Source organism: Hesperophylax consimilis, chromosome 28 (genome assembly GCF_061612785.1).
Source record: "Hesperophylax consimilis isolate HC1 chromosome 28, BYU_Hcon_1.0, whole genome shotgun sequence".
Taxonomy (NCBI): Eukaryota; Metazoa; Arthropoda; class Insecta; order Trichoptera; family Limnephilidae; genus Hesperophylax; species Hesperophylax consimilis.
In genome coordinates this window covers 2,254,568-2,270,386 of record NC_142863.1, presented here as the reverse complement: position 1 = coordinate 2,270,386, position 15,819 = coordinate 2,254,568, and the positions used below count along the sequence as shown (strand labels likewise).

Genomic DNA, 15,819 nt, shown 5'->3' with positions numbered 1-15,819 from the left:
ACTAGGTAGCCAGCCAAGTTCAGCCTGTACCAGTAGATTAACTTGTAACACTAAAAATAGTTTTTATTTTAATGAATATTTTTACGAATACCGAACAACAGTCCCAACAGCCCAAGAAGAACAAGTAGGGGTATGTTGTGAGGCAAAAGGAGTAGAAGGAAAAGAAAAATTCAACACAACTCATTATTGACACATTTCAATTTATTAAAATGAAAAAAAAACTTCACTTGTTCTTTCCACCATTTGGACTTCAAAAATGGTAGAATAATATGAAAATTCAACAGCAGAAAAAATAATAAACAATGTTTTATTCTGTAATATTGAAAGTGATTAGATTCATAATCTTAAAAAACGGCATACAATGGGATGAGCATATTGCTGAGACGCAGACCGAGCTCAGGTATCTTGAAATTTGCACAGCATTGGAATTTTTTGGGTCAATGCAGCTTTTTCCATCACAAGCGTACAGAGCTTTTAAAAACCCAATGTTTTTATTAGAACCACATCCGTATTTCCACAAAATTTTATGTTTAAAAATTACACAGGAGTTTTACAAAAAGTATTTCAGATAAAAACGGCCGCCAAAATATGTTGGTAATAAATTGACAACATAAAAGAAGTCCATTTTATTACTGAGGAGGTATAAGGGATATAATATAAATGATTTTAGCATAGTTTTTTTACAGCAATTGATAAAAATATTTATTTCCCGCCTAAACCTGGCAAATTTTCAAATATTAAGTATTGGCAGATTAGAAAATTTAAATGACTTTTTCTTGCCTGCAGATCATGACAACACTGGTGTTTCAATTATTAAGAAGTATTGCCATTGTAGAATTTTTTGATTAAATACTTTCTTGGGTGTGGATCACGGCGACACTGATGGAAAATTTGGTTTAAGTTAGATTATAATTACGTTAAAAATACATTTTTAATATAATATGTACATTGAAATGATTTTTGTGCCGCTTGGACATGATTCAACGTTCACAATCACAGGGGTAAATTACCTACTGGCAACATTCAACTTACAATTATATTTCGACATAAACATGGATATCTAAATGGAAATTTTTTATTTAAAGAAAAAACGTCAAACATTCTAGAGTTATGAATAACCTGAAATGTTAAAACTACTACTACCATCATTATAAGTGGAAGATATTGCTTGTGAACCAAGCAACCACAAACCTGACGCATTGGTAACTAACCGATATATCATTTTTTTCTGTATGCTTTTCAAAACCTTTTTCATGTGAACCACACATAACGCACACCTTCATGTGGATTTGAATGGAAACCAATGTCGCCACCGACTTAGTACTTTTTGACTATTAGATCGAGATGGCCAATCAACATTTCGTTCTCTGTCTCTTTAGGCCTTTCTTCCATAGGAATACGCAAGTATCCGATGCTTATGTTGTGTATTCTTGTCGCACACAGTCCATACACTTCACCACTGAAATCACGAGAGCATAACGTCAGTGGTAACGCCTTCCTAACAGGTTGCGGGTGACTGGCATCGCTGACGAGTTTATAAAACTTGAAGGTACAAATCGCGCAGATGTATGGCTGTATTTGCCAAGATACTTAAATAGTCGAGTATCAGATACTTACGTAGCCCTGTGGAAGCGGGGCCTTTCACTGCCTGACATTGTAATCACCATTCCATTTAATTTTGAATTTGTATTGAGAGATTCAGATCAAGAAATACAACTCTTTGGTCTTGAAATGAGAATATGGTTGGTTCCTACCGGAATGTCATTTATACAGTTCCTACCTTTTCCTAACCATAATCACTAGCTGTAAATTATTTAAATAATGGAACATACCATTGGAGGAAAATTATGCAAAGTTCAAATGTTTTTGTTTTTCAAGCAAATTGTCAGTATAACTCCGATCGAAAATTGGAACCGTGAATATTGTTGCCTAACTATCCACCAATGAAAAACTCTGAAAGTCTGTGGAATAAACTTTCAGAGTTTTTCATTGGTGTATAGTATAATAAGTAGGCTCCGAATAAGAATTTTACTGTCTATATATTGGCATATCTATGGTTTTTCAGGACCAATTTGTTTCATACAAAAAGCCCGAAGATATCGATCTAGCGAGTGGTTTATTTATGGTGTAGATTCTCAGATTTAGAACGCATTAGTTTGTTTGGCAATAATTACCTCGAGGTATTGTGGCGAAACTATCTTAAAGAGATGCGCACTTGAAGTGAAATCACACTAAACCTCGCTATATAAATGCTATGTTGTTTTTATTATTACACTGATAAGTGATCGGTCGTTATTTTTTCCTTCCTGTCACACAACTTCATTAAACACTAATTCGTTTTTAATTTGTTTACAGTCCACTTTCAAGTTCTTATGAAGACGTAACCCAGGTTACGAATAAACTGACAAAATTTGAAAACTCTAAATTATGCAGTTAGCAATTATGGAGGACTACGCTAGTAGATAAATTAATTTGAGAATGATTAAATTCATTTGCGGTAAACTTGTCGAATTCCTCTGCACGCAAAGGCTCTTTAAAAAAAACAGCACTTGATTACAACTTAAATATCTAATGGAGACAACTATTTAAGTCGTGGGTTCAAGTAAACATGCACAAAGTAGGTTTTAAGGGTTTAGTTTGGGTTATTTTAATAATTTATGCGTATTTCCTAACCTTCAAAATTTAATGCTTCTTTTATGATCTCCCACAATATAAATAGTTATTTCTTGTAGTAATTAAGGTGAAACCAAGTGCTATTTATTTGCGTATTAAGCATGCTGCGGAATTCGACAAGTTTATCTAACTTGCGTGGGAACCCGATGCACTTGTCAACTCAGCCATTATCTGGTAACTACTCATTCTCCTTGCTTTTCCTCCCACCACACAACCTAAATAGTAGTATATTTAGTCAGTATTTTATGTTAAATTATGTTAGTTTTAATAATTGTCCTGAAGATGGTAGGGTACATCCGAAACTGGTAGATGATTGTGTTATGTATATAATTCAAAGTGATATATAACAATCAAATTTAGGTATTGCCTTGATTATTATATTATTGGCTTTATGCAGAGAATGTTATTTTGAACGTCAAGTGTGCAAAATTTCATCATAATGTTCCAAAATTCTGCTTTTAGGGGTGGAAAAGGGTGATTTGACGAAGTCTCATGTAAACAGTCACCTTTTTCTCTTGTTTTCAAGGTCAAGTGTGCAAAACTTCATCAATCTCGGAATAAAACTGTAGATTTGTATAAAAACAAAGCCACACCGCCACAGAAACTATTCTTTATACATATATATATTAACAGATAATGATCCAATAAATATCCATGTTTATACGTGATTGACAAATAAACCTAATCCAACGTACAAACATTCACACCTTATCCTATATGTATTGAAATATGTTTAATTTATGTAACAATAATTATCAGTATTGACCAGCAACTCGATAAATGACTTCTAACGAATAATTTGTTGATGCCGCTCGCAGCATTTACTTAAACCAAGACGGCGCTAAACACAAAACAATTAATTAATAATAAATAATGTCACTCCGATTGAATCATGTGCTAATTATTGTTCAACAAAACAATAATTATTAATAGAACTGTTTTATCGGAGCAACGCAAGTTCACATTCACATTTCAACAAATTTTGTTAACACTAATCAATTTTATTTGAATACCGTACAAAAATCCCAACTGCCCGGGGCGAGTGAGACTAAAGAATCACCAATTGAGGTTTGTTTTGTCACATTGGTCTGGCTACCTTTAAATTTTTTACACTTTCCGTTAAATGCGAATTCTCAGCCCATTTCAGTTTGAGATCAAATAATTATCAGTAGACGAGCATAACAGTGATGTTGTTAAGCTTGTCAACTTATTAACAATTTGATCAAAAGCTTAAACAGGCTGAGAATTGAGGCGTGTAACTGGGACCATTCAAGCGTCAAAACAAAATGGCGCAGATCGTCAATGTAGTTAATAAATGCATGATTATTTTTTTGAACACCGTGTGTATTAGCGATGTGTAGGTTCAGCCGGATTGAGTCCTTGAGCCCGAGTCCTTTGCGGGAAGCGGGTCCTACTCCCACTCCTTTTCGTAATCAACCACTCCCAGAGAACTCGGTCTGGGACTCGGACCCGAATGCCTCCAATCAACGACTCATAGAGAACCCGCACCCGAGAATGCCTCTAAGGACTTGGACTCGGACCCGAATGCCTCTAATCAACAACTCCCAGAAAACTCGGACTCGGGGTCTCGAACCCGAATGCCTCCCTCCACCACCGGCCTCGCGAGTCCTGCAGTGAGTGGTAAGTTCTGGTGGTGAAGACATCTTCTGTTTACCTGCTTTACAGTAAGTGGATGTTTTGTTTATTGTTTAATATCTAGTACTTATTGGAGTTATTTGGGGTTATGAGTTGCTTTTCTAAACCGATGAGCTAATTAGTTAAATAATAATATCGACTGACATTATTTTAAAGTTTTATTTTAATTATCGTTCACTATTTTTATTTTTTGTGTTATTAAAAATACAAATTTCAGTGGTGTCTGTCTGTGTATCCGTAACTCTGGTTCAATGAACTCTAGAATATGGATTTGCTTTGATTTTAAAAATTGGAACTGATTGTCAACTGGTATTGGAAAGATTCAGACAAGCGATAAATTAGGTACCAAGATTATTTTATTCAATAAATGTTTATTTAAAATGGCTATCTTTTGTTAAAATTTTTTAGCTATGTCGTAATAGTGTTCATTCGAAAGGCAAATTTCTGGCAAATGTTTATTTTTAATGATCCTGAGACATATATATGTATATATTTGTGAAACCAAAAGGAAAAATATACAAATCAAGTATATAATATACACAAATCCTACAATAATATATTGAACAAAGTGTGTATGTATTGTAAAAGTAAAAAAAAATGGACTGGAATAAATAGATATTAAAACATGTTGTTAATTGTTAAAATTTTAATAGTTCAATGCTGTACCTAACTACTTCCTGACTTTGTTTTTAAAACATCTCGCCTTTACTGAGTTTCATTTGATAGAGGCTTCGACCAAGTACCTTTATCTATATCGATGGACAGAGATTATGAAAACGACAAATTCTCAACGACAACCGAAATTTATGTTACTACATTTGATTTATTACTGCTTACGCGTGTGCTAAAATTATCATCTGGAACTTGGAACCTAATACTACATCCGTTACGGCCTCGCATTAGCCGTAGCCAATCAGCTGGAACACGACAAGACACGAATGGATTTCGTTGAACTTCGCCAAAATGTAAACTGCACAACTCGCGACTCGGGTGCGATGGGTGACGGGATTGACTCCGTGTTCTCGTGTGGGTCCGAGTTCTTGTGCGGGTCCTTGTCCTGCTACGGGTCCGAGTTCTTTCGCGGGTTCTATCCGAGTCCGAGTGCCGAGTCCTTGGCCGGACCCGTGCGTCCCGGTAGTCGCCCAGTACCCAGTCCGCACCCAAGAACTCGGACCCGGGACCCACTCCAAGAACTCGAGTTCTTTTAAAAGGAAGCAGTCCTCGGATGCCTCCGGAAAAATGCAGAACTCACCCACCTCTAGTGTGTATTGGAAAACATGGTGGGTTTAAAGGTTCCTGTGATAACTTAGAGGTAAGAGCAGCAGCCGGGATGGCAGAAGATCTTGACTTCAAATCCCAACTGCACAAAATTTCATATTTTTTTAACAGTTTTCTAATAAAAATTGTTTTAATAGTTATATATATTATTAACACATTCGTTGCCAGGTGCTTTTGTTGCCGTTACTATTACGTATGATAGGTCCGTCCATGGAAGTGATTGGGACTAAACCGGTTAAATTCATTTGTTGAAATGCAGACGCAAACTTCCACAACCTTAAAATATAAACTTAACAAATTTCTGAGCAGTATACAAAACAAACTGACTGATTGTTTGGGACACCAGTCATATTCGGTCAATTAACCTAAAATAAACACTTCAACGGCAAAGAATTAATAAATATTACATAGGTAGCATAATTGTACTTCTTCAGAATGCATTAAATATATTCATATAAACAAAATTCTTGTTCGTAATAACAAATTCTAAAATCCAATCGAAGATCTTAACTTAGAAATTGAAAATGAAGTTCGGTATCCTGACACTTAACACATTTTTCTATCGATTTCCATGTTTTAATTTAAAATAATATTCGCTAACTATACTATAATGAACGTCTTAATTCAGTCGGCTCTCCGATGTAGCCGGGAAATTTTATGAATGAAGTTTGTTAATTCTAAGCCTTAATGTTAAACAACGTTATCTACAAAAAGATTCAAACAATTCTAGGGCTTAAAGTAAAACATTATCTACAAAAAAAACATACCTACCAATAATTCGAGGGCTTGAAGTCAAACAATGTTGTCGACAAAAAGATATACCCACCATTATTATTATTGCTATGTTTTTTTGTAGATAACGTTGTTTGACTTTAAGACCTATAATTGTATGTATGCTTTTGGTAGATTACATTTTCTGAAATTAAGCCTTCGAAGAATAACTAAACTAAATCTCATCCAGTACAATCGATATGTTCCACAGACGAGGCCTAAAGAACTCTGAATGAGGTTGTCTCCTACAATCGGATTTCAGTTATTTACAAATGCATCATATCAATTAGAGAACTTTTAGAATTTTCGGAAAGTGCCGAATTCTATCTCGAAGATATAGGTCATCAAAATGTAGCGTGTGACGTCGAGAGTCATAAAATGTTTGACGCCGCCATATATCATAAGAACGACAGTGTATATTATTGCCACTAGAAAATATGTTTGCAAGTTCAATTTGAAAGGTCATAACTTCGTCACTTTTGGAGGTATCGTAAAACTAATTTTACTGTCGTTATTAAACTCTTTAAATATATTATTTTTTCAATTAGGAGACAACCTTACTATGTGAATGTGATACACATTTTCAAGAATTTCCCTTTCATCAATTTTTAGGAAGCATATCTATATCCATTTGACCTCCATCATAAAATAAAGAATACACTGGAAGTGCCGTCCATACAATTTTGAATAGAAACAATTTAGCCCAATAGCCCAGCGCTTCGTTCCACTTACACTCGCCTAACATCATAGATCTCCACCCCGTTTGAATTTCGTAAACAAAGTTTTGTATTGGAAATTTAAACCTCGATTAGGAAAATATTTGAATCACGAAACACGTCCACAAGGTACTTCTTATGTTATTCTTTATTCTATGACTTCCACTAACACCTCCACCACATAAAGAAGAATAGAATTATAAGATACTTACCGAATACAAATTATAAATTAAAATGTGAAAATCAATAGAAAAATGTACTTGTTGAGTTGTATGTGATTTATAGCCGAGATCTTCCAATGAATAATTAAATTAGTGATACGAGAGTTTTGTCGCTATTGTGGAGGGCATTTTCCAATTCTATCATTGTTTGTCCATTAAAATGGCTCAGTTTAAAATGCTAAAATATTTGCCTTTTCAAATGATTTTCTGATTCCACCTTCATAACACTAAGAGCTAAAACATTCATAAAAATAACCTTGGCATAGTTTGTTTATATAGTTCTTAAATTAATAGTGCTACGCTTACATGATAGGTTAGAAAAACAAAGTAGATCTTTGTAAAAAGAGTTTCAAAAACACAATGATAATAATAATAATATAAAGACAATGTTCACAGAGGCAAGACATTCCTTTAGTAAAATAGATTGGTCAGTCCTTTTATGTATTCAAGAGTGATAGCTTACCATATATTATAAACAGTAATCCAGTTTTGTCCGAGCATAGACTAACCTAAAAGGTGATTAATTCCGGGCATTAACTAGTTGACCAGGTCTGGAGATAAACATAAATCGTGGTAATCAGACATTCTGATAAATTACCAGAATTACAAAGTTGACCTGGAGATATAAACTTAAATAGTGGTAATCAGACATTCCGATAAATTACCAGAATTACAAAGTTGACCTGGAGATATAAACTTAAATCGTGGTAATCAGGCATTCCGATAAATTACCAGAATTACAAAGTTGACCTGGAGTAATAAACTTAAATCGTGGTAATCAGACATTCCGATAAATTACCAGAATTACAAAGTTGACCTGGAGAGATAAACTTAAATAGTGGTAATCAGACATTCCGATAAATTACCAGAATTACAAAGTTGACCTGGAGAGATAAACTTAAATAGTGGTAATCAGACATTCCGATAAATTACCAGAATTACAAAGTTGACATTCCCTACACATAAATAATAATATATGGCCCTGTTACTGAGAGCTTCGCTGTAGCTTCCCTTTCCGTTACATCATCGCCATCTCTATTAATACAGACCATGCTGTAGAAACTTTAACTGTCAGTGCAGTTTCTACAGGTGACTGGAATGACAATTAAACACATCTATAAAAAGTGATGAAACAAAAACTAGGTTGAATAAGTTACATATGTATCTACATTTAACCTAGGTTTTGTTTCATCACTTTTAACGACCTTATCAGACAGGTAAAGGTGTGTTGAATTGTCATTTTGATGAGTTTCTACAGCATGGCTTGTTAAATTATAAAGATGGTGATTGCATACATTTTTATGAGAAAGGGGAAAGGTTACAATGGAGTACATTCTCACTATTTGAAATATATTGAATGTATTAATTATTTTTCTGAATACAGGGCTCTCAACCCGTGAAATTCCCACCCATAACTCTGTATCATTCAAATTTTCCTTATTGGCTATGATAATATTATTTCGCATCTACGTTACGGAGATTTTCATATGTAATACAGCCGTAAACAAAAAGTGGCACCTGGTTTTCAAGGTAAATATACAGAAAATAGGGCCACTATTGATAAGCACGTTTTATTAAAAACACATTGTAGTAGTAAGATAATAATGAGGAGTATTTCAGTTTCCGTAAATGGAAAATAATGCATTTTAATAGTTATTTATTAAAATCGATTATGCATTTGGCGGCCATTGTTATGGATGTCAAAGTTTTAAGGTTAGTTTTTTTCTTCTCTTATTTAAACCAAAATACAATCCTAACATAGGTTCATAACTTGTTAGGTTGGGTTTTGCGTGCCTTAAACGCGTATACGCGCTCTAGGTAGCCTTGCTCACAAGGACGACCGTATAAAATTAGCGCGTTAACACGCTGTTTTATATGACGATTTGATTTCGCGGCCTGCCGGTACATCCACACCAAATACCTGCCGGCTAATAAAGGGTTAATATTATTATGTCAATGATGTGAATGAAAGACGTAATCTGTTACGAAATAAAAAGTACTAAAATGCATTATTTTCCATTTCCGGAAACTCAAATGCTTACTTCTCATTATTTGTACATTTATCTGCAAGCGATTGTCGTATAGTTTCATAATGGTAATCGTTTAACCTAAAAGCAAGACAAACTTCCCTGGTTACAAATAATGTGACAACATTTCAACTCTCATCAATATAGTGGGAAAATATTGCTTGTACAATGACGCAGGACTTGGCTACCAGAGGATTGAACCCTTAACACCTGGGTGAGAACCCGAGCTCTTTACCACTCGTCATTTATTGGTGTACACCGGTATTTGACAAAATAGGTATTAATCTACAGCCTATGCTCGGACATTCTGCAATAATCTAAATGCATACATAATATTTATAATATGATTACTTAAGCATAGATAATTCCCTTAATGACACATAGATGATTTTATTCAAAAATATGATGCATTATTACATATGACAACATTATTCAAACAACGACATCAGATATTCGAAAATAATTGTAACTACACTTTTTAAATCTTATCGTTCCCTTCTTTCAGGGTTGATTCAATAGGTGACTCAGAGAAATAAATAATCAAATCAAAAAGAGGAAAAAATTATTTACACAAAAACTTTGCTGAATTAATTCCACATTAAGAAATTGATACTTGCTTCAAATTTTCATTATATATTGCTTATCGACTTCAAAACTGGAAAAACATCGTACTATCTGAGTTTTATCTTGTGTCTCAATGAATCTTCATCATTATTTTAATTAAATTAATTGTGTATGTATATTTTTACCACGGTATATACTCGTATTATAAGGGATTAATTCTAAATTAACCTTCACATTGAAAAGTTTCAGATTTCTTTAAATTGTTGGGTCTAGAAGTTGTAAACTCATTCTTTGCAATTTTTCGGCCGTTGCTCCCAATCTAACTTAGCAATGGTTAAGCCGTAACGTACAACTTCGCTGTGTCCAATGCAGCCTAGTGTAACTTACACCAATCGCTACACTTCTACTAGGGAATCCTTTGATAGGAATAAATTTGACTAACCGGGTGAGATCTTTGATGAATGGTCCGCAGAGGTCAGGATGTCAGCGAAGTTGTTTTTGTTTTTTATGTTGTTCACCTGGTGTCAGTTCCGGAACTGAGCCAAATGCGATAATTACCTCCTGGCATCATGCACTTCCCCATATTGAATTAGAACACGATTTGAAGTCACGCCGGAATGGGCTTGACAACTCTTTTTTTATAAATAACACTTAAAATATCATATTTTACTCAACTTAGCCGCCGCTAAGTTGGTTACAACGGCCGTTAACAAACTTTACTTTAAGTTTAGTTATTAACCTACATAAATAATGACACTAGGAATAGCATTCCATTGAGGCCAGGATGTACATGTGCGTGTCTCTCACGTTTACGTGTGCGTGACACCTTATCATTTGATTATCAACACAAACATCAAAATTTACACACTTTTATCGTTAAACATAAAGAAAAACTATATTTGGAAAAACTAAGCTTTTGTTAATAGTCTTTTTGTATCAAATCCTTTTTTTCCACACACGCAATGACTGCCAAACTCACGTATCTTAAATTCGTACATTATATTGTATCAATATATCTCTTCAAATTGGCCACATTTTGGACAGCGTAAGCGTTTTTTAAATTGGCCAAAATGTGGGCAAAAAGCTTCATTGGATATACGGTTTTTTTTAACTATATACGCCCAGTTGGTTGGAGAGAGGCAATCAATTTTTATTACTGATTAATTTTTTAACTGCTACATAAAGTACAGCATTGATAAAAATACGCAGTGGCGCTGTCTTTGAGCATTTTGCGTCTTTGCTAGCTCAGAAATAAACAATTTATTTATTTGATTTACCTCCGAAACCAAACACCTTTTGTCTATGATGCCAAACGCCATAGATAATTTAAAATAGTGATGCACAATCTATTTATGAATTGTTCATGGGCTGCAAAGGGTGCAAGAATTTATTATTGCTTCACAGTAGCTTTGGTTTCTCTAACATTATATTAAAACTAACCCAAACCTATTTAAACAATTTTCTGTTAAAATTTTATATTGTAGGAAAGTACCTACTTTATCGCTTGTCACATAATTATAGTTCAAATTTTCAAAATGACTCTTAAATTCAAAGCAAATCCGAGTTCTAGAGTCCATTTAACCAGAGTTACAGACAGACACACAACCGAAATCAGTATTTTTGATTATGTAGATAGAAGTAAAAAATCATTTTGCCCTCTGCGCCTCAGAAAATTTCTCCAGAGGGACCGTAATCTTTTTTATATTTGATTTATTGTGGACGAGGTTAGGTTTAACGTGAGTTGCAATATTTGTTGTGTTGGCATCACTACTTTAAATAATTCCATAGATTTCGATTGAATCCATAGACTTTTGACAAAGAATAACAATAGATAATTGGGAATTGCTTACAACATTCATAACCGTAACTTAATAATAAATGCGATAACCTAATTGCCACATCAGCACCCGTTGCCCATCTCCTTATCCCCGAGATCGAAGGTCTTCCCTTCGTTCTCCGGATCCCCGTAGAGATTGTCCTGGTTGTCTTTCATTTCCTCGTTCCGGCTGAGGCTTGCTTCGATGTTGCTGCCCTCGGAGACCAGCTTGAGGGTTACGAGGTCCTCCTGGGACTCCAGCGCCAGCACGATATAGCGGCCCCCCTCCATAATTTCGCAAGAGCTTATTCGTTCCGGTGGGGTGTAAACGGATGTCAGGGTACCTGGAATAAACCATCTAAGTATTATCTGATACATCATGTAAAAACTAATAGCAATTTGTATTCAAATGTAACATTGTTATCAAAGCGCCATTTTGTTTTTGTTTTTTACATTTCGTCCCATAGCTTACAACACCGCTCAAGTCGAAAATTGGCGGTTTTCACATTTTAATGCCGATAGATAGAGCTGCTCATTGCGCGTCTAACCATTGGTCACATGATATAGATTTCAGTCAATTAGAAGCCTTAATTCAAAAAGTAGTAACAGCGCGCAAGTCGGTTAGCCTCTCAACACCGCACAAGTCGTTAGTCTGTCATACATTTCTCGTAAGAGTACTTCGCGCTCCGTGATTATTATATTTTTATGTGAGTTTTATCGCTGAAAGGTCTTTGCAAGATGTTTTAATAGAAGATTAAGAGGTAAGCTATATAATACAGTAATGTTTATTGATTATCACATAATATTCATATAGAAAGAAATCATTATTGAATATCTTCATTTACTTAAGCGGTGTTTACTAACCAGCTTTTTTAACTTGGGCGGTGTTTCAAAATGTATTTTATTTCTTTGAGGAAGCTCAATAATTGAAATACACTATGGATGGAGAAGAAAATGATTCATGGAGTTCAGGTGATGATGGTGTTTTGCAAGAAATCTAAACTCAGATCATGTGACAACATAACGAACAAAAGCGGCAATATTTATTTGAAAATTTCTGGAAGAACATGAACTGGGAGCAGCAAAGATCATTTATAACTTCTCATGTTAATAAAGTACCAAAGAAAATTAAAAAAAATCCAGAAATCATCCAAAAGAACTGATAGTCGAACTTACGTTTTCAAGATTGATAATGTACGTCACCAAGTCTTTAAAAAAATGTTCTTGGCCACTCTTGGCATTAAGATTCGTTTATAAGATATTGGCTGACAAAAACAGACTGTGCCATGCCTCCAGATTTGTCTACTTCAACCAGTAACCGCAGAAATCCAGAGAAAATTGAAGACCACAAATATGTTGAAAAGTTTTTAGCAGGTCTTCCAAATATGCCGTCGCATTACTGTCGTGCTAAAACATCACGAGAATACTTAGAACCAATTTTCTCGAACATGACACAGCTCTACCACACATATCAAGAGAATTGTGAGTTAGAGGGTAGAGAATGCCTTGGTCGTAAATTATTCGACAAATTATTTTTGAAACTCAATCTGAGCCTATTCTACCCGAAGAAAGATCAATGTAACGATTGTTGCAGTCATAAAACTGGAAACATTACGGATGAAGAATACGCACAACATGTTTTGAAGAAAGATCGAGCCAGGAGAGAGAAAGATACTGACAAAGATATTGCACAGTCCGGAGCTTGTCATGTATTCACACAGGATGTTGAATCGGTAAAATTGGCTCCGTATCTTCAAGCTAATGCAATTTATTATAAAACTAAATTATGCATCCATAATTTTACATTATACAATTTAGCAACTAAAGAAGTAATGTGTTATTGGTTCGATGAGTCAAATAGCACACTTGAAGCCTTTGTTTTTGCTTCATGCTTAGTAGACTATCTAGAAAAAGTTTTGAGCCAGAAATTATTGCCTGTGATTTTATATTCCGATGGCTGTTGTGCTCAAAATCGCTATGATACCTTAAGCAATGCTTTATTACGTTTAGCGATTGAAAAAAAAAATTGTAATTACTCAAAAGTACCTGGTAAAAGGCCATACCCACATGGAATGTGATTCCGTACACAGTGCAATAGAGTTTAAATTAAAAGGTAAAGAAATTTACCTTCCACAACAATACATGGCTATTACTAAAACCGCTAGGAGTGATCCTATGACTTACGAAGCTCGTTATTTGGACTATACCTTTTTTACCGACTTTTCGAAAGAATTAATTTATAAATATATACGGCCTTGTAAAAAAGCAGGTGACCCAGTCGTCACAGATGTACGTATGCTAGAATACAGACCAAATAGCACAATTTGGTAAAAAATTGGTTTTGATGACGAGCTTCAGCCGTTACCACATCGTCCCACGCCAATTAACAGCATTAAACAAATAAATCACCTGCAGAAATTGTATGCAGCTAGAATACCAATTACAAATCGGAAGTATAAAGATTTGTAAGACCTAAAAAGTGTATTACCATCTAGTTGCCACTCTTTTTATGATGACCTTCCGCACAGCAATCGCTAAAGACTGCAACTAACTATTAGACTAGAGATTTCGAGTATATTTATTTATTTTTATAATTTTATTACTATTATATCTTGTTTAGTTGGAGTTTATTGAAGACTATGTTTTAAATATTTTCATGGTAAAATAAAAAAAAATAATAATAATAATTGCACTTAGGTACGCTCTAAAGGTTCGTGTGTCACCAAATAACTTTAAGCAATTGATCTCAACAATGTTATTCTTAAGATTTAGGTTATAAATACCTATTTATAACGATTGTTAATTATTTTTGAAATATTTCTTGATAAAAACTTTTCTTTGTAAATCATCTTTAATACCTTATTCCCTAACATTTCCGCAAGCAACACCGCCTAAATCTAATAAAATATCAGTCAACACAGCTCAAGTCATAAAATAAAAGTTAAAATAAAGTAAATTGTCAAAGTAAGTATAAATAATTATTTCTTAACCTCTAACTAGGGTATTTATTAAGTAATAACAGAAAAAATCCACCGAGTTTTTAAAATAAACAGTTTTTTTCGTCTCCTGTAAAGTTGGTAAAAATGACTTATGCGGTGTTGTTAGCTAAGGGACGATTTTTTATCCTTGGTTAAATGCCATTTCTAGGCCTAGTTCAGCTTTTAAACAAATTGGCTATTTTGTTGTGCTGTTCAGTTGATTCACAATTTGTTCAAAGCAGAAATGGGCCCAGAATCGGCATTTAATGGGATTGTACAAAATGGCGCTGATCATTGAATTGTGACTGTGTAAAAAATGACGACAGTTTGAACCACCTCAATTCGAATGAATGGAGTGGGTATTCGTTGACCACATGTTCAGCAGTCTGCGCCGCGCCGCATTCACACATCGCTGACTCTTTAAGGCCCCACATGTGCACCATGTGGGCACGGCGGCTAAGGAGCACCTTATTGATGGAGGACCAGTGTTTACGTGGCAGTGAAGGACCCAGGATGTCTCAGGTCAGCAGATTTCAACTCAAGATCTCTCAAGTGGTTAGGTTAGGTTAGAGTTCTAGGGTTAGGTTACCTGCGTGTAGGTCCCAGAGACGTATAGAGCGGTCTCTGCAGTTGGCGTCACTGGAAAGCAGGTGTCCCCCGCCAGGGGCCAGCCTCAGAGAAGTGACAGCCGCAGTGTGGCCCCATAAGGTGAATCGACAGTTGCCTGGAAACAATACATGTCAAATTAATAATATAAAAGCAAATGAAAAATTAAACACTCTATTTATAAAAGCTGTCCAGAGTCGTTAATACTCTCCCTACCATCAGTGTCGTGGTGGCGAAATTCATCCGTTCGGAATCGAAACGATGCTTTAAATGGCTTTAGCTATATTTTCACACGGACATGGACACAGAGCCAGCAAAATGAAGTAGATAGACAACCTCCAAATATGGTGCTGGAGAAAAATGCTCAGGATTCCATTGACAGCCTAATATATTAATTCTGGAAAAGCTGTACATCCAAAATCGGCCATCAACTGTCTGCCTGCAACGTATCCTAAGACCAAGTATCACAGGCATCCGGAACTTCGTTATCCGCGCTGTTGCTTCCAAAACTGC

At 34.9% G+C, this 15,819-nt stretch overlaps 1 protein-coding gene across 1 annotated transcript in view; it reads right to left on the bottom strand.

Annotated features, from left to right (window-relative positions):
• Positions 1 to 227: 227 nt before the first annotated feature.
• The window catches only part of LOC149410016 (NACHT domain- and WD repeat-containing protein 1), a 113,668-nt gene continuing 98,076 nt past the window's right edge, over positions 228 to 15,819 (bottom strand). Inside the window, exons 23-24 of the mRNA XM_089648695.1 lie at positions 15,290 to 15,424; positions 228 to 12,066 (exon numbers count right to left, since the gene is read on the bottom strand). Of these exons, the coding sequence (XP_089504821.1) occupies positions 11,807 to 12,066; positions 15,290 to 15,424 (395 nt within the window). The 3' untranslated portion in view covers positions 228 to 11,806. The remainder of the gene's footprint in view (positions 12,067 to 15,289; positions 15,425 to 15,819) is intronic.